The sequence below is a fragment of the Petaurus breviceps genome, unplaced genomic scaffold (genome assembly GCF_028583685.1).
Source record: "Petaurus breviceps papuanus isolate PSGF00001 unplaced genomic scaffold, PetGlider_PUasm1.0 126, whole genome shotgun sequence".
Classification (NCBI taxonomy): domain Eukaryota; kingdom Metazoa; phylum Chordata; class Mammalia; order Diprotodontia; family Petauridae; genus Petaurus; species Petaurus breviceps.
This window is the reverse complement of record NW_027185655.1, coordinates 84,235,782-84,259,634: the sequence shown is the minus strand read 5'-3', so window position 1 is coordinate 84,259,634 and position 23,853 is coordinate 84,235,782. Positions and strand designations below refer to the sequence as shown.

General features: G+C 39.4%; 1 protein-coding gene across 6 annotated transcripts in view; it reads left to right on the top strand.

The window, feature by feature from the left end:
• MARCHF1 (membrane associated ring-CH-type finger 1) overlaps nt 1-23,853 on the top strand; it is a 1,238,958-nt gene that overhangs the window by 1,200,700 nt on the left and 14,405 nt on the right. For all 6 annotated transcript variants that reach the window (XM_069097636.1, XM_069097675.1, XM_069097649.1 and 3 more), the window contains one exon: nt 7,514-7,661. In XM_069097636.1, coding sequence (XP_068953737.1) covers nt 7,514-7,661 — 148 coding nt within the window. The remainder of the gene's footprint in view (nt 1-7,513; nt 7,662-23,853) is intronic.

Below are 23,853 nucleotides of genomic sequence, written 5' to 3'. Positions count from 1 at the left end.
CTTCTTAAGGTCCTCTATGGCCTGTAACCAGCTTGTATTTTCCTTTGGAGCTTTTGGTGCAGGAGTTCTGACTTCACTATTTTCCTCCTGTTCCACGCTTTGTTCCTTTTTGTCCCCCAAATAGGAGTGTAATGTTGGAATCTTCTGTCTGCTTTTTTTCCTTTGCCTGGTCATGTTGCCCCTCAGTCACTTGACCCCTGGGCTTTTTGCCACAGTAGGACTCTGCCACCAGACAGGGGAGTTTTCGTCCCAAACGCTGGGGTTTTCTCAGCTGCCGGAGGTATTAGATGGGTGCCCTCTCTGAGGCCTCCACACACTCTGGCAAGCTGGACACACATCCCAGGACCTCCACCCTAGACTGCAATCCAGATCCAAGCAGGTTAAAGCAAGAGCGAATACCCCTCAGACTGTTTGCTTGGTCTCCCTACACTCTGCAGGCCAGGAGCTGAAGCTGACACATGGAGTTGGCTGGCTGTGCCTGGCCTCTCAGGGGCTTCTCACCCCAGGGGCAAAAGCTGATGCATTCCCACTTACTGGGTCCCAAAGTCCAGACTGCACTGATCTCTCACTTTGTCCTTCACATCTATGTGTTGATAATTCTGGATCACCACAGCTGCTCCTGATCTGGAGTCCCTCAGGCCTGCAGCTGGTCAGTCCTGCCCTGGGGCTAAGACCTCTGGCACTTGGGGCTGGGCTCAGCTCCCAGAATGCTGGGCTGGCCACTTCCTGCCAGCCTTCCGGGCTGTCCTCAGTGGGAGGTTAGCTTCTCTGTGTCATTTTGTGGGTTCTGTAGCTCCACAGTTTGTTCAGTCACCTTTTACATGGATTGGAGGAGGTGGGAGTCAGAGCCCTGAGGAAGTCCTGTTTCTACTCCCAAAAGATAACATTTTCAATTAGCACAGTGGATAGAGCCCTGGGCCTGAAGTCAGAAAGACCTAAGTTCAAGTCCAGCTTTACACATTTATTAGCTGTGTGACTCTGGACAAGTCACTAAATGCCTGTTTGCCTCATGTTCCTTATCTGTAAAATGGGGATAATAATAGTACCTTCCTTCCCAGGCTGTTGTGAGTATCAAATGAGATAATAATTTCAAAGTGCTTAACATGGTTTCTGGCACACAGAAAATGCTATATAAATGCTAGCTATTAGTAAAGGTAGTAGTAAATAAAGACAGCAAGTAAATGTTGCAAAGAAGCAAATCTAAATTTGATAAAAGGTGGGGGAGGGGGATCCTAACAATTAGAGTGCTCCAAAAGGGAGATGGACTGCTTCCAGAAGCAGTGGATTCCCCCTCACTTGAGGTCCACTAGTAAAAGTCAGATGACTATTTGCTAGGTCTGTAACAGAATATATGGACTGTAACAGATGATGTCTTTTTAGGATTGTATTAGAGCAGAGAACTTCAGATGTAGCTTCTAACTCTGAAATTCCATGATTCCATCTTTGAACACATTCACTGTACCTGAAAGCTCTCCTCATCTGCAGGCAGCCAATCCGATTTGCCAATTTAACTCAGCTACAGGCTTTGATTGGTTTTGTGGCTGAAGCTGACAGACAGGTTGGACTTAGTACCTCCCAGGACAGAAATCATACTGTCACCATGGAGACCAACCCTGCAGAACATTATCATAAATTACAGACAGACCAATTCTACCAGAAAGTAGGCATTTTAGAGTTAGTTCTATGGCCCATAGCAGTGCTTGTGCTGATAGCACATGTCCAAAGCACATCATAACTATTCAATAAACACTTGTTGAATAAATAACCGTCTCAGCTAGAAAAGGAAATTCACAATTAGTATCCACACTCATAATTTCTAAAATTCTGTGCATCAAATTCATGATGCTATCAGAATATCATTCTTACTTATAGATCTAGTCACATTCTGTGCATAAAAAATCTTCAATGATTCCATATTGCCTCCTGAGTAAAGTTTGTAATTTTCTACCTGGCATTCAAAACCCTCCACCATTCAATACAGCCTCCTATCAGTCTTCTCCACATTCTCAATGCCTCATCCAAACCAGGGAACTCTGTGCCACCCAAACATACATCATACTCCTTTGGCACCTTTGTTTGGGTTGCTTTCCTGGCCAGCATTGCCCTCCCCACAAAGAACAATTCCAAGGAGATGCAGAATGAAGAGGCACTGGATAAACACACAGGATGCATTTAAAAGGGATGCAGAAGTATGGAAACATGAATCTCCAACTGGGAACCTCAGATCAGAACTTCATTTTGGTTCTAAACCTTCTAGTCTTTCAGCTATCTTCCAAATCTGAAGTTCTCTGATTGTCCTTGGTTCATTTTGTTTGATCAATCAACAATTAATTAGTAAATATTTATTAAGCAACTACTATGTGCTAAGGGTATAAAGCAAAATTTTAAACAGTGCTTGCCTTCAAGGAGTTTACAGTCTATAGGGAGAATGTATGTACTTGGATATGTATATGAGCTTTTATACATATTCACACATACACACAATAACTCCCAAGATGATTTTGTGGTGATAGCAGTAGCAGTTGAGGGTATAAGCGGATAAGAAAAGATTCTAATCCTTTAAAGTAAGAGGTAGCATCTAAACTGAATTTTGAAATAAATAATTAATTTCTCCAGGCACCAGTGAGGAAGGAGTATATTCTATGCAGGGGGCACAGCCTGTGCAAAAACACAGAGCTAGGAGATCAAATTCTACATGGGAGGAATAGAAAGAAGGTCAGTTTTGCTGGAAAATAGAATGAATGAAATGAGGCAATGTATGATAAGCCTAGAAAGGTAGGCTGGAGCCAGGTTGTAAAGGCTTTAAATATCAAAGGAATTTGTATTTGATGCTCAAGGTAACAGGGAGCCACTAGAGTTTACTGAGCAGGGGAGTGACATGGTATGTATGACCTGTGATTTAAGAATATCAAGCCCCTATATCCCCTCCTTTGACTGGTGAGTTCTTGCCAGGGCCACTATTTCATAAAAAGCCCAGGTTACCCATGCTCTGCTCTTAAGTATCTAAACTCTTCTACCTTTTTCCATTAGAAAATAAACTTATCTTATTAGAACATAAGCTCCTTGAAGGTAGGAACTGTTTCTTTGTATTTCTATTCCTAGCATTTTGCCCAGGGTCTGGAACATTTTTGTTGTTTAGTTGTTTCAGTCATGTTCAAGTCTACATGACACTCTTTGGGATTTTCCTAACAGAAATACTGGAATGGTTTTGCCATTTCCTTCTCCAGTTCATTTTGTAGATGAGGAAACTGAGGCAAATATGGTTAAATGACTTGCTCAGAGTCACACAGTTAGTAAGTGTCTTAGCCCAGATTTGATCTCAGGAAGACTCATGTTACTGATTCCAGACCCAGTATTCTACCCACTGGCTCATAATAATCAATAAATGCTTTCCTTTCTTTCTTCTTTCTCTTCCTTCCTTCCTTCCTTCCTTCCTTCCTTCCTTCCTTCCTTCCTCCCTCCCTTCCTTTCTTCCTTCCTTCTTTCCTTCCTTCTTTCCTTCCTTCCTTCCTTCCTTCCTTCCTTCCTTCCTTCCTTCCTTCCTTCCTTCCTTTCTTCCTTTCTTCCTTCTTTCCTTCCTCCCTCTCTCCCTTCATTTTTCTGTCTAATTAATTGAAAATAGAAGAGACTTGAGGCATACAGACCAATTAGGAAGATATTATAATAGTCTAAGTTAAAGATGATCAGGGTCTAAATTAGGGTGGATGCCCTAATTACAGAGGTAGAAAAGACAAAATTTGAAAGTCAGTTGTTTATATGGGGTTAGGGAGCTATACATGATGACACCTATATTACAAACCTGGGTAAACAGAATGATAGTGTTTCCCTTGATGTGGGATTATGGAAGTTCAGAATAGGGTTGGGTTTTGGGTAAAAAGTTCTGAGTTCTGTTTTGGATATATTGACTTTGAGATGTCTATGAACATCTAGTTCAAAATGTCTGATAGCTTATTGGTAATGTGGAGTTGGAGCTAAAAAGAGACACTAGGGCTAGAAATATAGTCCTGAGAGTCATGATAGAGGTGATAATTAAATGCAAGGAATCAGGTGAGAGCACTGAAGGACTAGAGAGAGAAATGTACACAGGACAGAGTCTTAGATCCACTACTTGGCCCCCCTCCCCCCTCCCCTCTGAAATAGAGAAGACAGACTACCCAGGAAAAGAGAGTGGTTAACAGTTATCAAATGCAGTAGAGAGGCACAAGCATGAGAAATGGCCAAAGGCCATTGAATTTGGCAATTAAGAGACCATGTTACCTTGGGCAGCTCAGCATTAGTTAAGTGGTGAGGGCAGTTTTATTGAGAAAGATAAGAGATAGAAGATCATAGTCTGAGGGTCAAGTCAGGATTTTCTAAGCATGGGGAGCCCCCATCCCATTTAAGGTAGCAAGAGAAAGCAAAGAGGGTTCTGAGAGCAAATCCTACTGTCAATATGTCCATGCCTCAGTACTACAGACTGAAAACTGTGGTTCACTCCTTGTATCCATGAATCCACAAAACAGTGCGGCAAAGTTCCCACTTGTTTACAAAATACGACATTCTGCAGATGAAATCTGCACCAAATATATGTGTGCAGTGATCTAACTGTGCAGCAGGCGGCGATCTTGCCTCACATTTAAGCTTTTCTTTTAGTGACTGTGACAGCTAGTTTGAACCAGTTTTCAGGAACCTTTACCATTCTAAGCAGGTGAGAATCAAATAACAAGATCCTGTGTAATTTCATTAAATTGCTTCTCAGTTTTAAGAGGCCCCTGCTTTTTAAAGGTTTTTTTTTTTTTCAATCAGATTTGGTGTAATGCTTTTATTGAATGTACTCTGACGTACTTTAGAGTATTGAAGGGATGGGGGCAAAATGAGAAACTTTTTCTGCACCATATTATGTTTCCTACTTGACAAGCCAGGATATTAAAGCACAGCAGGGTATATTGATTAAATCTGGATACACCAAAGTCATATGGCGAAAGTAAAATTCACAGTCTATTTATTTGACAGGATCTAAAAAATTATGATTACAATGAATCGATGCCAAAACTAGATGAAAAGAAATAAAACTATGCAGCAGAAGTGATAAGGAGTTTGGAGACAGGCTAAAGTAAGAGTAGCAAAAACTCGTTAATTTAATATTGACTAATTTATAAGTGTCAAAAAAGGAAGCACTTGTTATTCCTAGGTAACTAGCAGGGGTTGACCACTTTTTAAGAGAAAGGAGCCCATTTTTAATCATATTCTTAAAATATACCTTTTTTTTCCACACACAGAATCTTCCAGAATCTCTGAGTTGGCAGGGGCCTGAGAGACCATCCAGTCCAACCCATATCCCAGATAAATCCCCTCTATGTATGAGCATCTGGTCTTTGCTTTTATGATCTGTCTGAGGAAGCCACCATCTTCATTTTTGCTTTTAGAGAATTCACTGAACTGAATTTCTGCCCCTCTGTGACTTCTCCCCAATCATTCTGCTTTTTGGGGCCAAACAGGACAAATCTAGTCCTTTTTCCACTTGACAACCTTTGAAATACTTATACCTATCAGGATCTACCTCACACCCAATTCTTCTCAGGCTAAATATTCCTAGTTTCTTCAACTAACTTTTGCATGGTCTTGAAACCTTTAACCAATTTGGTGGATGCTCTCAAGTCATCATATCCTTCCTAAAATATGATACCCAGAAGTAAACATAAAACTCAAGATTTGTTCTGACCAGTGGAACTGTTATATCCCTTGTCCTAAATACCTTGTCACTCAATGTAGTCTAAGATTGCATTAGCTTGGTCTGTAACCTGTTTGGATCAACCTCTTATGCTTTCCCTTCCATTGCAAGTGAGATATACTGCAGCTTAGTCTCCAGATCCACAGAATATAATTTGAACAATGTTGTTAGAGTAAAAATGAGTAATGGACTTGGAGTAAACAGACTTAGGTGCAAATCTGGGTTTCCCACCTACTGTCTGTGAGACCTTGAGAAAGCCCCTCTTCATCTACACAAGATGGGGTTTGGGTCCAATGATCTCGAACATCCCTTCCAGCTCTGAATTCTGTGATCCTATGAACTTTAGGTGAATTTCTCAACCTCAATTTCCTGTCATAAAAACAGGAATAGTAGCATTTGCATTGCCTAGCTCATTGGGAAGATGAAGAGGGTTAACGTATAAAAAGTGCTATGTAGATTATGAGATGCAATACAAATGTAAAGGATGACTGAATCCTAGGCCAGTATTTATTGTTATCAGCGCTGCTGTTCTCTATAGAAAAGAATAATAATGTCAATTTGTAGATGATGCAATTAAAATACAATAGGTACAATAATAGTAGAGACAATGTGCCTGACAATAGCATATGGTGCCCAAGTCTCCAGTCTCTATTTTTCTACCAATGTGAAGATTTTGGAAAGTTCTTATGACCAGAAGTGGGTTCACAATTGAAAATTGGAAGCTTTAATCTGGATGATTAAAAGTTCTGTCAAATATTTGCTAAGTTTATACACATATGAGCATAACACAATGCTCCATTGTATGTAGTTGTTCATTTAAAATGATGGAGTTCTTGAATACTGTTCCTTCAACATAGAAGCTAGTTGGAAGAGTCTAGTCCTCCACTTAGTTCACCTCTGGTATCACTTCATGGCATGGAGGTGAATGCCTTGAAGGTTATGCTTGTGCCATATAAGCTCTAGTAGGTTCTACCAAACTGTAAAGACTTTGCAAATGGGCTTAGTCATAGAATAGATGACAATCTTCTAAGGTCCTGCTTACCCAAATTCAGAGAGGTTCCCTACTGGATTTTCTAGAAAGCAATACATTTGGTCTTAGCAACTCATAAGAGTTGGAGAAGCTGTGAACTGCGTTGATGAAGACAATATCCACATAAGCAAAATTATGGACCCTTGTAGTATTAAAATATGTAGAATCTAAGACATCAATAGTTGTGACATACACAATAGGTGTTAAATACATAGCCAGCAGGACAGAAGCAGATTAAAATGTAACTGGAAGATATTGAACAAAATAAATAAAAATACAATAGAACATCGTGGCATTAATAAGTTATTTTCTAAGTCAGTATGTTGCTTATAAAGGTCCTTATGTACAGTTCAGTGGCCCTTTTTCTATTTGAGTTTGATACCACTAATGTAGACCATAATAAAGGAAGATGTTTTGACATTTGCCATTATAAAATCCTAGAAATGGGAAAATTTCTAGACCATAACCTCATTTTACAAATGAGGAAAATGAGGCCCAGAGAAAGGAAGTGGTTGGACTATAACTCACAAGGGAAGGGAATGATTTATCAGTTAATTTATCATTTTCAACATCTTCAAATTACATTTAATTATGCTGGTTTATGCTCTTGTAAAGTATAAAGATTCTGTTAGGAAATAAAGATAATAATGTCCTTTCTATTTATAACCATTGGATTATTTCATTTAATATGTCAAGGCAAGTTGAAGGGGTTGGAAAGCTTTTTGTAAGACGTGTTGACAGTTCATTTGCATCTGTTTCTCTTCTGATTACAGTGGGAAAAACTACAGATGACAACAAGTGAGAGGAGGAAAATAGTCTGCTCTGTCACATTCCATATTATTGCTATCACCTGTGTTGTGTGGTCATTGTATGTGTTAATAGATCGGACTGCTGAAGAAATCAAGCAAGGCAATGACAATGGTAAGGAAGAGGCTTTCTTTCTCTACTACAAAATTCATGCACATAATTAATACAGTGTCTGCTGGTACCTTCCAACTGTCTGAGAATGGCTACCTAGGATTAAGGTGAGCCATCACTCATGGTAATCTTTAAAAATTGGAAGGCACAAGGAGTTCAAATCAAAAGCATTTAAATGAAATATCATAGTAAGCAATGAAGCATTTCTCCCATATATCTAGGGCACACTCTGCCACAAATACAGACTAGCAAAGGGAAGATTTGCTCTTTCTTAGGGAATACAAGTGGAAGAGCATACTTTTAAGAACTCATAGTCATGGTACATGAGTGAAGGGACAAATCATGGCTCCAGTGATGTCTTCTGATGATTACTCCTTCCTCTTCTCTCCTCATACCTCCTGACCACTCCTTCTTCCTATCTTTTCAGCAGAGGACCATTTTAATAAGACAATTAGAAGCAATTTTCCATGAACTCCCTCATTTCATCTACTCAACATTTTAAAACTCTGATGTAATTTGTTTCTTTCTTTATTCTAACCTCTGAAGAGGAGTTGGCTCTTCTCATTGAGGCCAAACTAACAAACAAAATTTCTAACTTGAATTCCCTTCCCTCTCATCTCCTCCATGTCACAGTTCATCTGCACTATCTTGTCTTCTGTTTCTTCCTACTAGTTCTTTTCCTATTCACTACAGACATAATCAGCTCTTCATCTTTAAAATTCTTCACTACATCTCACTTTTTCAACCAGATTCCTTAAAAAAAACTATCTACATTTGACATCACACCCTTTCCTCTTAATTTTTCATATTATTATTCCTTCAAAGTTATCAGAGATCTGTTAATTTCTGAAACCAATGATCTTGTCCCAGAACTCATCCATCTTGACTCCTCTTTAGTATTTGACAGCACTGATCACTCTCTTTTCCTGGGATTTTGTGACATTTTTATCATCCATATCCTGCCCCTAACAGTGGGTGTACCCCAAGGATCATTCCTAGATCATTCCTCTCTCTCTTCACTCTCTCAATGACCTGTCATAGGTTCCATTGCCACCTTTGCATAGATGACTCTGATATTTAAATTCATTCCTAATCTCTCCAGAGCTCCATTGTTGTTCAGTTATGTCTGACTCTTTGTAACTTTTTCTTGGCAAAGAAATTGAAGTGGTTTGCCATTTCTTTCTCCAGGTCATTTTACCAAATGAGAAACGGAAGCAAACATGGTTAAATGACTTGCCCCAGGCCACACAACCAGCAAGCATCTAAGACCAGATTTGAACTCAGGAAGATATGTCTTTCTGATTACAAGCCCAGTGCTCTACTCACTGTGCCACCTAGATGCCCTGAGCTCCATTACCACAATTCAAACTGAATAGGCATTTCAAGATCAACATTTCCAAAAGAGAACTCATTATCTTTTCCCCACAAACCTACCCCTCTTCTCAACTTTCCCATTTCTGCTGAGGAAACCCAGTCTACCGGGTTCAAAACTTCGTCATTATCTTTCACTCCTCACTCTTTCTTAACTCATTGAATTAGTTCTCTGGCCTTATTGATTCCACCTCTATATCTCTCCCATCCATCCCTGTCTTTCCTCTCATATGGCCACTGCTCTAGTTAATGTCCTTGTCACTTCTAACCTCCTCTATGCAACAGCTTCCTAATTGTTCTCCCTGCCTAAAGGTTATCTCCAATCCATCCCCATATCCAAAGTGATTTTTAGGTTAACTATGTCACTTCCTTGCTCAGTAAAATGTAAAGGCTTCCTATTCTAGGAACAAATACAAACTTCTCTGGCATGTAAAGATCTTAACCTGACTACCACTTTTTAGGCTTATGTATTTCTCTCCTTCTCAGAAGCCTAACCAAACTGGTCTTTCTATTGTTCCTCTCACACAAAATTATATTGCCCTTCTCTATGCCTTTGCAAAGATTGTCCCCCATGCCTAGAATGCAATCCCTCTGCCTCTCAGGATCAATAATTTCTTTTAAAGTCCAGGTCAACTACTACTTCCATTTCATTTCCTGATTCCCCTTAGCTGGTAAGTGTCTTTATCCCCAACAATTATCTTGATTTATTTTGTATATAGTTATATGTAGTTATGTTGTATCCTCCCATAGAATATAAGCTCCTTGAAGGTAAGAATTATCCAGAAGATGTCATAGTCTTATACCTGCTGAACCATATTCCTCATAATTTGCAGACATACCAGACATACTTTGAATTGGCAATCCAAAGCCTCCAAAGGCCTTTGATGTGCTCCCTTACAGATAGGAAAGAGGTAGGAAGAGAATCACTATGTAATATGTGCCTGAGTTGATTGCCTATCTTGCCTACTTCTAGTATTAGCTCTAGGAAAAGCACTGAACTTGGAGTAAAAGGACTTGGGGTTAAGTCCTGCTACTTAAAAAGGTCTGTGACCTTGGGTACTGGCCTATCATCACATACAAAATGGGAGGTTTGGAGAGATCTCTGGGGCAGATTCCAGCTCTAGATCCAATGGACATAATACTAGCATTTGAAATACATCAGTCATTCAATTGTCATGACAACCACCCAGGAAGGTGGGTGCTATTATTATTTTATTACCATTTTATAGATATGCAAGCTGAGCCTTAGACTTGTTAAGTGATTTGCCTGAGTCCTTGTGTTTAGGCAGTACCTGAGAAAGATGTATTTCTGATTGACAGAGTTGGAAGAGACCTTCTAATATAGTCTAACCCTCTCCAATAAGGAACCTAGGCCTCAGAAAGGTTAAGCCTAAGATCACACAAGTGGTAGGCACTAAAAGTGGAATTTGAATCCAGATTTTCTGATTGCAGCAGTATTTCCACTATATATAAGCCTTTCATATCTCATTTTAAAAGAACATTCTATTAAAGCCATATTATTTTTTTAAATGCAAGAAAGACATAACTTAGTAGTATCTCTTCCATTATTACCTTTTAGGCTGTTCTTATATAACCTGATGGAGTGTTTCAATCCCATAGTTCCTTACTTGCAGCTGCATTGAAATTATAAAAACGGACATCTTACCAGCACTTGGAAAGCTCTACATTTTTTAAAAAAGCCTTATCAATAAACTGCCACCAAGAGATAGAAAAGGGAGCCAAATCAGGAGCAGGACCTCTATAAAACACTCCATTTGCATTTGTTCCTGAAGGTGCCCCATAGCATAGAGTCAAGATAGAGTTCCTTTGGCTTCCCAAGCCTGCTTTTACTGCAGAAGGAACAGATACTAGGGTGGGGGTAGCAGACAGGAAGCTTTGGGGAGTCCAAAAGTCAAAATTACCCAAAGAATTCCATGGTGAGACTTTTCAATGTATACCCAGATTTGTTATACCTATGATATAGTTTTCCATCCTGAAGAAAAAATATTAAATCCCTCTCCCCCCCCCCCCCCAAATAGACTCTTACTGTTAGCTTTATCTCTCTTGTTTTTCTGCAAGTAAAAAAATAATTCAGAATCGGCCCTCTTGGTGGCAGCAACACATGCTAGCTCATATCCTAGTCATTTAAAAAAAAAATCTTAGTGACGTTGGTGCTGCGTGAATGAAAGTGGCTCCTTTCCGAGCTGAAAGCTCTGATAGCAGCCTTTTATAAATCCTAGTAAGCTCTCATCATTCTCTGAACAAAATGAACCTTTCCAATCCTACCACATGAACTTTAGGTATAGATAGGAATGAAAATCCTTCATTAGCCTCTAGTCCTAAGAAAAATAGTTATTCTTGAGTGATGTGAAGTAAGAAGCCATAAGTTTCCTGATCTGCCTCAACCGCTTGCTAATAATATGGACATTTTTTCCTTTGGCAAAATGAGAGCCCTAACACTAAAGGCTCATTATATATAAAATGAACTAGGAATAATTTAGATCATACTTCCTAAGTAGCTCCTTATAGGCTTCTCCAAATATTTTGTTTTTGTTTGGAGGGCCTGTATTACATGCTTGCTGGTGAACTAGCCATCTTAGAACAACACCCTGCTTGTTGCATAAACCAACATGATCCTCTCTCCCCCTGCTTATCCTACAAGATCTTTGAGGACCAATGATCATGTTGTCTCATTTCTTGTGTATCTTATAGTTCTGAGCATACCAAAAATGCTCCATGAAGGGAGAAAAGGAAAAGAACCATTCCACCTATGCACAACCCTTTTGAGATAAAACCCTGTGGTTTGTTGGTCCTTGCACTGACCGAAGGGAGGCCTAGTTAATGTAATAACATGGTCCTCAGTATAATAAAGATAATAACGTGGTCCTCAGTATACCCCTAAATTCAGTTGGGCACATCTTAATATGTGTTCATCCCAAACAGGACGTGATAACTTCTCTCACCATAATGGCCTCCATGTTTAAGTTTCTTCTCTAGCCCAGAAAAAAGTAGAGAGAGGAAGCCTTTATTTTCCTAAGGGTTTTCTCCCAACAAGAAAGGAGTTCACTCTATGTATGGAGCACATATATAATACTGTAATAGACTGGAAGCTCCTTGAGGTCAGGGGAATGTCAGTTTTTTCATCTTTATATCCCCAGGCTTAGCACTGTCCTTTGCACAGTGGAGGCAAGTTAAGTACTTAAAAGAATGTTTCTGAAATTAAAATGCTGTAAGGTGGCATTTTATCCTGTAGGTCACCTTCTCTTTCTGGATTTTCCCTTATCTCACTCCCTCTTGTTGTACCTTCTGTCTTTTCCATGGGTTCTTTTTGGTCGTCTTTGCTAAATCCTACTCCATTCTCCCAATCCTTTCAATATGATCTAGATTTCATCAGCCCTGTCCTCTTTGTTGGTCACTCTCTTAGAAATCTCATTCACTCCCATGCATGGCATACTATCTTGGCGTATGGCATATCACTAACTTGCAAGTTAACTCCCCAAGTTTTTATCTCCCACCTGATGGCTCTGCTGCACTCTTGCAACTTGCCTCTGCAGCTGCCTTTTGGGCAACTTCAATTCAGTTTTGTCCAAAATTAAGCTTGTTTTCTGAGACCTGCTTTTCATTCTGTCTTCTTACATGTAGTAGGTATTAACACCCTTCATTTGTTCAGCCTCTTAATTCTTTGGATTCCTCCTTTTCCCAAGGCAGTTTAGCATAGTAGTAGTGTTGAACCTGGAGTCAAGAAAATCCAAGAAAGACCTCAGATACTAACTAGCTATGGGACTCTCAACCTCAGGTTCCTCATCTCTAAAATGAGGATGATAAAAGTATCTAATTCATAGGGTTATTGAAGATTAAGTGAGGTAATAAGTGTGAAGCACTTTACAAACACCTTTAAGGTGCTATAGGGTCATCAGTCATCATCACAATATCTCTTACTTCTGTTCCCTTTTTTATTCCCATTGCCACTACCTTACCAGAGGCTACCAGGCCACTCATTCATGAGCTATTGCAATTTCAATCAATTAATCAACTATCCATTTATTAAGCATGTGGCAAGCACTGTCCTATTAGCCTTCTGCCTAACCAGGCTTAACACTTTCCAGACTTTTTTGTCACTCCAGTGAATAATTCAGTTCTTTTAATTTAGAATTCAAGACTTTCTATCACTTGGCACCAGCCTACCTTCCCAGTCTTTTCTCAGTCTTCCCTGCCACACTTCAGCTAAGATGTTCCTGAAATACTATACTTTTCCACATGGCATCCTTAAGTACTTAAGCCCTTATCATTTTGCCAGTCCCTAACCATGGCCTGTCCGACTCTTTACCTGGAAAATGTAACCATAGAATCATAACCATTGCTCCTAGAAAGCTGTCTCAGTTGCTATGATGTCCCAAACCAAAGCAACCTTCCTCGGGTTCAGCCTCAGACTCCCATATATAAGGGAGTCTCTCCCTTTAGAATGCCAACTCATGCTATACAGAAAACTTGTGCAGTAGTTTCCCACTGGGAGAAAAAAAGTGAAAGCTCATGAGTTTGCCTTTTGTATTTAGGTCCCTGTCACAGTGCCAGATACCTAGTAATCTAATCCTTAATGCTTTTTCATTTAATTTACGCACCCACACTCATCCCTATACCTGTTTAGAACTTCCTTACCCAAACACCTATAAAATTGCTTTTGAAGTCCAGCTTAAATACTACCTCCTCCAGGAAGTCTTCCCATCTCCTTCCCCATCTCAAAGACCACTCAAGTTTGCATTTGCATAGGTACTCCTGCTTTATTATGTATGGTGGTTATTTTATTAATTCCAAGGAATATGGGGATCTTGTAATGTGTTGGGCCCATAGTGGGTACCAGATGTTGGAGTTGTTCGGTCTGTCATTACATAGAGAAAAGCTTGAGGGGGTGTTTTTCATTGAAAGAAAGGCCCATCTCTTCTTTCTTCTTCTATCAACTTTTTAAGTTCTTTTATTTTTTTCTTGCTATTCAACCACAGGTGGTATAAGGTCACTGAACATTCTAGGGACCATACCTCCCTCCATCCTCCTGCTTCCTGTCCCTTGGACATCTCTGCCTGTTCTATAGGATTAATCTACTATTTAGGTCTCCTTTACTCCTCTCAACAATGACCACCAGGAAAAAAGGATCTATGTTTCATGTTCCACCTGGTGACAAGCAAAATTTCATTAGAGGATAATGAAATGAGTGTGGATGGCAGTATCTTTCAGTGTCCAATTTGGACTCAACATTTTATGGCCTCTTTTTTGTTTTGCTTTTTAGCTTCCAGGCTTTATTTGTTGGATCTATGAGCTTTGTTTCAGAATACTCATTTCTGCCCACCACAGTAGGAACAGTACATCCAGACTAGGGCCCTTGATTGGCTGTCAGTGAGTTACTATCCAGTTTCAGAGAGAAAATGTTTCTTGATTGGATTTCAGGCAGCCAGGTTTTTATCCTATGTTTTATCTCTAATTCCATGTAGACAAATTATATTAGAGGTTTGAGCCCAAACCCCTGCTCATGTATAAATGGTATCAAGGGGAGGTTTTTCTCTTCCCATGATTGCCCAAGGCTTGTTACTATGAGAAGCACAACATTTATCAGGTTTCGCAAATGGCTGTGGCCACTGGTGCTTAGACTGAGTCTTCTGCCTCTGGAAGTCTGATCAATGCCTGAAAAAACTTTTTGACACAACAGGAATTATTCCTAGCAAGCCAGTATTGGCCATTCCTATACTTAGTGTCAGATAGGGAAAGATCTCAGGATCAGGAGTGAAAAATGCAGGGGAACAGGGACTTTTGGGGGAGGGGAGGGTTTTCTCAAGGATTGAAACTTTGACGTTTCTATCATGGCGTTTCACTCATTAGGATCATAGGATACAAATTACTTCAACATTTAAAAAGCACTTGGAAGTTGGGGGACTAGGCACCAGGATTACAAAAATAATTACATATTCCATACCTTCAAGAAGTGCAACATTTTGTTGAGTGTTGATTGTGGAGACAGTACATGAAGAATCACTAGTTCATACATTTAGAGCTGGGAGCTTGAAGGTTATGTAGTCCAGTGGTATCAAATAGAAATAGGGGTCACTAACCATTACATATTGACTTAGAAAACCACCTATAACATGTTCTATTGTATTTTTATTTGGTTAGGTATTTCCCAGTTATATTTTAATCTGATCATTGGAACAGCACATGGACTGCATATCTAACACTTCTGATCCAACCCAGCCCCCACATTCTTTCAGCAGTAAGGAAAGAAGGTCGAGAGAGAGTAAGAAAAGTCCCATCATCCCATGTTGCTTTTTTGGGACACAGTTAGGCAAAGTTCAAGATCAGGAGTAAAAGTGGAAAATGAGAGATTCAGATAGAATTCAGATAGAATATCAGATAGATATGTTAAAGGACAGAATATTTGTAGCTGTAAGAACCAGGAAAGAGTACATAAAAGATGTGGTACTGAACTGGTGTGTCATGGTACAGGGCTCTTTTCACAACACCACAGTACTACCACTTCTATCATTCTTTCCTGTTCAGCAACATCCAATAGTTCCATTTTGTCCATTACCAACACCAAAACAACCAGGTTAGCTTGTAATATGCCTCCCAACATGGATGTGGGATGTATGATAGTAAACTCCAGGTGCTAGTCCTGAACAGACCCCTGTGCTAGTGGTGTGACAGTCACTTTACCTTTAGGGGCCTCAGTTTCATGAATTGTAAAATGAAGTTGGACTGATCACTGAAGGTTTTTTCGAAATCCAAAGACTAGATAGCAACCAGTCTCCCTAAATATTCAAAAAGACTACAGACTGGGAGATAAAATCCAACTGATTTTATATATTTCACTGCCAGATTAACATATAATTCTGATATCTTGTTCAAAAGCTTTCAAGAGCTTTTCTTGGCTACTGCATAAAGTCATAGGACCACAGGATTTAGAATTCATTTTTCTGATGAAGAATATGAAGGCAATGGGACTTGAATTTATGATGTCTGACTCTCACTGGGATGGTCACATTGATGCCCAAGATCTGTGGTCTAGCATTTTTAAATTTTTTTTCTGTCTTTCCCCTACCCTCACCCCAAAATAGCAAGTCTACTGAATACCCCTTCCCCCAATCTGTTCTCTCATATCCTTCCCCATTCCCCCTCTTTCTAGTAGGGCAAGATGGATTTCTATACCCCAATGCCTGTATATCTTATTTCCTAGCTGCATGTAAAAAACAAGTTTTTAGCATTTGTTTGTTTTTAAAACTATGATTTCCAGATTCTTCCCCTTCTTCCTTCCTTACCCACTCCCACTGGGAAGATAAGCAGTTCAATATAAATTGTACATGTGTAGTTACACAAAATGTTTCCATAGTAGTTATGTTGTGAAAGACTATATTTCCCTCTATCCTATCCCTCTGTCCTCCCCCAATCTGTCCTCCCTTGTATCATCCCCCCTCTTATCCCCTCCCCCCTACTTTCCTGTAGGGTAAGGTACCTAACTGAGTGTGTATATTATTACCTCCTTAAGCAAAATTCAATGAGATCAAGGTTGACCCATTCCCTTTCACCTTCCTGCTCTTCCCCTCCATTGTGAGTTTTCTCTTGCCTCTTTTATGAAATAATTTACCCTATTCTATCTCTCCCTTTCTCCTTCTCTCATTATATTCCTCTCTCACCTCTTAATTTTATTTTTTAGATATCATCCCTTCCTATTCAACTAATCCTGTGCCCTGTGTATACATGTACACATATATACATATTCAAATATATATTTATACACACATATATCCTCCTATACATATGTATGTATACATATATATTCCCTTCAACTATACAATACTGAGAAAAGCCTCAAGAGTTACAATTATCATTTTTTCCATGTAGGAATGTAAGTAGTTCAAGTTTAATAAGTTCCTTATGGTTTTGTTCTCCCTTTTACCTTCTCATGCTTCTCTTGCTTCTTGTATTTGAAAGTCAAATTTTGTGTTCAGCTCTGGTTTTTTCATTAAGAATACTTGAAAGTCCTCTATTTCATTGAATGACCATATTTCCACCTGAAGCATTATACTCAGTTTTTCTGGGTAGGTGATTCTTGGTTTTAATCCTAGCTCCTTTGACCTTAATGTAGAAGCTGATAGGTCTTGTGTTATCCTGATTGTGTTTCCACAATATTCAAATTGTTTCTTCCTGACTGATTATAATATTTTCTCCCTGACCTGGGAACTCTGAATTTGGCTTTGATATTCCTAGGAGTCTTCTTTTTGGGATCTTTTTCAAGAGACGATCAGTGACTTCTTCTAATTTCTATTTTGCCCTCTGGTTCTAGAATATCAGGGCAATTTTCCTTGGGCATTTCCTGAAGGATGATTTCTAGGCTCTTTTTTTGATCATCGCTTTCAGGTAGTCCAGTAATTTTTAAATTATCTCTCCTGGATCTATTTTCCAGGTGAGTTGGTTTTTCCAATGAGATATTTCACATTACCTTCTATTTTTTCATCTGTTTGGATCTGTTTTATAATATCTTGATTTCTCATAAAGTCATTAGCTTCCATTTGCTCCAATCTAATTTCGAAGGAATTATTCTCTTCAGTGAGTTTTTGGAATTTCTTTTCCATCTGGCCAGTTTGGTTTTTTAAGGCATTCTCCTCACTGGCTTTTTGGGCCTCTTTTGCCATTTCGGTTAGCCTATTTTTTAAGGTGTTATTTTCTTCAATATTTTTTGGGTCTCTTTAGCAGTCTGTTTATTCTCTTTTCATGATTTTCTTGCATCGTTTTCATTCCTCTTTCCAATTTTTCCTCCACTTTTCTTACTTGATTTTCACACTCCTCCTTCTCCTTGAGCTCCTCCATAGTCTGTAACCAATTCATATATTTCTTGGAAGCTTTTGATGTTTTGACTTTGTTGACTTCTTTTGTTTCCATATTTTGATCCTTTTTGTCCCCCAAAAAGGATTCTATGGTCTTATTGTGCTTCCTCTGTTTGCTCATCTTGCCAAGCAATCGAGCTGTGTCCCAAATTGTAGGGGTTCTCACAAATGTTGTCAGAGCTATGAGGAGGGCACCCTCTCTACAGACACCCCAAGCTCTGGCCCACTGGCCACATAGCCCAAGGCCACAATCTAGATCCAAGCAGGTCAAAGAGCAATTACCCTCTGAATGGTCACTTGGTCCTCCTATGATATGCAGGCCAGGAGCTCTGGAGGAAACCACACAGCAGGCTTCAGCCTGCTGCGCCTCCGCCACCTCTCACCCCAGACCATCCTCTTCCATCACCTGGTTCCAACAGAGTTCTCCACTGACCTTTTACTTTCTCTTTGGTGTTTATGGGTTGAGAAGTCTGCAAACCACCACAGCTGGTGATTCACTCTCCTTGAAGTCTGCTCTAGCAGGTCTGTGCACAGGCTGTCCCCCATGTTTAATGTAAGGCACACCTTTTCATCCTGTCCTCCTTGGTTTAGGTGACACTGCCTATGCAAAGTCCTTCTTGATCTCCAGTTGTTAATGCCTCTTCTTCATATAATAATATATATGCTTAATTGTTTCCATTTTGTACTCTCCTCCCCATAGATCTTAAAGTCCTTGATACAATTCTTGTGATAGGGGCTCTGGGGAATTAGGATTAAGAATTTCCAGATGAGAAAATTACCTTACCAAATCCAAGTAGCCTCACAGATAAGGACAAGATTGTAAACCAGAGAGGACTATTTAAAAAAAGAAAAGTTTGAAAGAAGGTTGTGTTTTGGACATTTAGAGACTTTTTTTTTTTTGCCTTTCCTTATATCCTCAGTGTTTAGCAGTGTTTGGCTCATAGTAGGTGCTTAATTGATGATTGGATGTGTTGAGTTTAAGGTATGCATAAAGGTGAGTTGTCAAACACAGTGCCTATAATACTCCCAAGTGCTCCTGCAGCAGATTAAAATGTAATTGGGAAATATTTAAGAAATAAAAATACAGCATAGATATTAATATGTGGTTGCCTGCAGGGATCCTTTCAATCTTTCCAAGTTTGACACCACTGCTACAGAGTTTGGTCTGAATTGTCCAAGGAATCAGGACTAGGACCAAGGATCAGAAGACTGATGTTAGATGTATATACATCTGGGAATCAACTGCATAGAGATGAAGTCACCAGAAAGAGAGGATAAAAAAAAAAAGAAACCCAGGACAGAACCATCCACAATTATGATAAACCAGCAAAGGAGACAGAAGAGAAGTCAGTCCTATAGGAGAAACAAGAAAAAGAGCAGTAGTCAAAGAAAGTACAATGTGTAGATTGTAGAAGGTCAGTCAAACACTTCAAAGATCAAAGATGAAGTATGGGAAAGGTTACTTAGTGACAACTCTGGAAAGGGCAGATTCATTCAGATTGGAAAGCCTCCTGCCAAGGGCTGGGGAGTAAGAGAAGCAAAAGCAGCAAGTACAGCCTTTTCTACACTCTGCTTTGATGTGACAGATGAGAAAAGTGAACCAAAGGTGGTTCATGTCTTCTGACTGCAGCTAGGCTCTTACCTTTGTACCACACTGATCCCAAACTATTTTGGTACTTCCTAACCTCCTCCATATTCTGGTTATTTGGTTATATCTGTGCTTGAGTCACAAATTCTAGTAAAGCAGTGGCTATCATTCTGTATCCCCCTTGGTGCTTGCAGGCATGGCCAAGAAGTATTTGTTGAATGATTTGTAAATGGGATTAAAAATTTGACTTAACTCAAGGGTCAACTTAGTTTTTCTTTGGGTTACCATTCAAATGCTTCATTATGACATGGTGGTGATCTTGGGTGCTTAATGACTATGCCTTCGACCATGATGGAAATTAAAGCCCATGAAAGGATAGTGTGTGTCCTCTGTTAACAAGCCTAGCTAAATTGAGAAAGCTTTATTTAACTCAGAGGGTTAGCTTTTAAATGAAGAGATGCAGGATCTACATTGAGAAAATTTCTTTGCGGTATTGACATACACAACCAGTGTTAGCATGGCTGTTATTGGTTTAATTTATCCTATGATAACTTTTACTGGAATTGCTGAAAAGGAATTCTGAAGAATGGTGAAATTTTCAGAGCAATTTATGTCAAAACAATTTAAAATTGAACTCCTTCAAGATGTTTGAAGGCAAGTAAATTGTTCAACCAAAAATGGGGTTGAGTATAAATAAACAGAAGAGTCCCTTGTTCTGCCCTGAAAAAGTCTACATGAAAAACCAAACAATTGTTACTTTGTGCATGCTAAACTTGTTTTCCTCCTAGATTAAATATTTTATGATGCCCCAGATGCTTTTCCCACTCCTGTGATGAAAGGAAATTAAATTTATATTACATGAAGCATGAGCACATCTGAGATTATATCATATTGCCAAATCCCAATTTTGGAAACAATTGTGCTTCCTCCTTTATCTTCAGTTCCCCTAATTCAAGCATTCTGGTGGAATGCTATGATGCATTATTTATGTGGGTTAAAAAAGAGAGGAAATCACTGTTCATAAAGACAGAAGAATTGGTATGGATAGCAAGGCAGTTCCAGGGATATCACTGTTCATGCATCACAAGGATATATACATATATATATATATATATATTTTTTTCAAAATAACACCTATTGGTCGATGTGACTGTCTTACATATAAGGTCTAATATATATGTAATTAATATGTAATAGAGGACTCACTTTAGAGTCATAATGATTTGGATAAGCCACCATTAGTACTCTCATATATCTTTCTAAAACTATCAACTGCAGAGCAAGTGCAGCTTTCCCTTAGTAGAAGGAATTTCCTTAGTGGGAATTCCCAAAACTGATAAAATCACAGGTTTGGACGACACCCCCCCCCAAAAAAAAGACCCCATTTAGATTTCTTAGAATATTTACTAAAGTCATTCTTTTTAAAAAAGATTTTAGAAATATCTCCACTTGTAAATAATAAATAATTTACTTCTTTGGGAATATTTTTAAAATAATACTTTTAGAGAAAAAAATCAATAATCTATGTTTTTAGAAAACCATTTGGGGCAGCTAGGCAGCACAGTGAATAGAGCACCAGCCCTGTAGTGAAAAGGACTTGAGTTCAAATCCAGCCTCAGACACTTAAAACAAAAACTAGCCATGTGACCTTGGACAAGTCACTTAACCCCAATTGCACTTAAAAAAAATTTGATTCAGTAGAGCAAAATGGTCATCTCATCTAATAAGATGCCTCCCATGAATGTTAAAAACTATGCCATGATTCAAGATGTAACACAAGGTGTTGGCCAAGATGGAAGAGTGATTCCTTTTAAGTGATGAGGACCTCCAGGTATTCCATTTTGTGAATGATACTGAGCTGATGGCATCAAGCCATGAAACAGAACCACCATCCAAATGAGTTCCATTAGCACCCAAAAAAATTTACTCTGACTAGACATTTAGGAAAACCCAATCTGCATTATCCTAAATATCTCCATTGTCTATGGAGAAAAAAACTGGACCAAAATTAAGAGTAGGCTTAATTGCCTTTGAAAAATAGATTCTCCAGGTGACATTATATGACTATAAGTTGCGGAACGCGCACACACACACACACACACACACACACACAAGTATTCCAAAGGAGTCAAGGGGCAGGTTATCCTAAGGGCAAGGGGGAGATGGATATTACCAAGAATAAAATTGCAAGAGAACATAAAGGTTAGCATCTGAGAGATACATGACACTTCAATGAGTCAAGAGATATAAGCACTAAAAAAAAGTACACATCACTTGTCTTAAAACAAGACAAGTGCCAAGTACAAAATACATAGATAAAATAAGCTATATATAAGACACAGAGAGAGATAGGATATATCTAGATAAGAATCCATGTACTTTATCAAATGAATTAAGCTGCACTGCCCCTAAAACCAATCTTCTCTTGGACTTTATTGTTTTAAGTCCTTGATGTTATCTTTGATTCTTATTTCAATTTTACCTCTTGTGAAAGTCATAAAATTTTATTGATTATACCTCTGTACTAGCTCTCCCATCCTTTCCCATTCCAATCACCCCTAATTCAAGGTTTATTTCTACCAGTTTGCATTATCCTAAATGCATCCGCCTGACTTCATTCTGCCTTACCTAATCTTTATGCCTTTACCGTACTTACCATCACTGCATAGCTTGAATCTTCACTTCTCTGCTCAAAAAACTCCATTTGCTCCCTCTTGATAACTGATCATACGATCACAAATAGAGGTGGAGCCAAGATGGCGGAATAGAAGCAGGACCTCCCTGCTGCTCCTGCTTCCACCTTCCCCAATCCATGTAAAAAGGGGACTCTAAACAAACTTTGGAGCTGCAGAACCCACAAAATGACACAAAGAAGCTAACCTCCCGCTGAGGACAGCCTGGCAGAAATCGGCCAGCGCAGCACTCTGGGAGCCCAGCCCAGCCGCCAGCCAGGGGTACTCCAGATCAGCAGCAGCTGTGGCCATTTCCAGATTTATCAACACACAGATGCAAAGGACAAAGTGAGAGATCAGTGCAGTCTGGACTTTGGGACCAGTAAGTGAGAGTGCGTGGCTTTCGCCCCCAGGACAGCCAGCCAGCCAGCGCCACATGGCAGCTTCAGCTCCTGGCCTGAAGAATGTAAGGGGACCAAGCACCAGTCTGAGGGGTAATCCCTCTTGCTTTAACCTTCTTCAATCTGGACTGCAGTCTAAGGTGGAGGTCTTGGGGTGTATGTTCAGTTTGCCAGAGTGTGTGGAGACCTCAGAGAGGGCACCCATCTAATACCTCCGGCAACTGAGAAAACCCCAGCATTTGGGATGAAAGCTCCCCTGTCTGGTAGCAGAGTCCTACTGTGGCAAAAAGCCCAGGGGTCAAGTGACTGAGGGGCGACAGACCAGGCAAAGGAAACAAAACAGACAGAAGATTCCAACATTACACTCCTATTTGGGGGACAAAAAGGATCAAAGCATGGAACAGGAGGAAGACAGTGAAGTCAGAACTCCTGCACCAAAAGCTTCAAAGGAAAATACGAGCTGGTTACAGGCCATAGAGGACCTTAAGAAGCAGATAAGAGAAGTGGAGGAAAAATTGGGAAGAGAAATGAGAACAATGAAAGAAAATTATGAAATGAGAGTCAACAGCCTGACTGAGGAAAATAACACTTTAAAAAACAGACTGACTCAAATGGCAAAAGAGGCTCAAAAAGGCAATGAGGAAAAGAATGCCTTAAAAAGCCAAATTTGCCAGATGGAAAAAGAATCTCAAAAGCTCAATGAGGAGAATCATGGCTTCAGAATTAAACTGGAGCAAGTGGAAGCTAATGACTTTATGAGAAATCAAGATGCTGTTAAACAGATCCAAACAAATGAAAGAATAGAAGGCAACGTGAAATATCTCATGGGAAAAACCACTGATTTGGAAAATAGATCCAGGAGACATAATTTAAAAATTATTGGACTACCTGAAAGCCATGATCAAAGTAAGAACATAGAAATCATCCTCCAGTAAATTCTCAAAGAAAACTGCCCTGATGTTTTAGAATCAGAGGGCAAAACAGAGGTTGAAAGAATCTACCAATCACCTCCTGAAAAAGATCCCAAAAAGAAAACTCCTAGGAATATTATAGCCAGGTTCCAGAATTCCCAGATTAAGGAGAGAATATCACAAGCAGCCAGGAAGAAACCATTTGAATATTGTGGGAACACAATCAGGATAACCCAGGATCTGGCAGCTTCTACACTGAGGGATCGAAGAGCTTGGAATATTATATTCCAGAGGGCAAAGGAGCTGGGATTAAAACCAAGAGTCACCTACCCAGCAAAACTGAGTATCATGTTTCAGGGGAAAATATGGTCATTCAGTGGAATAG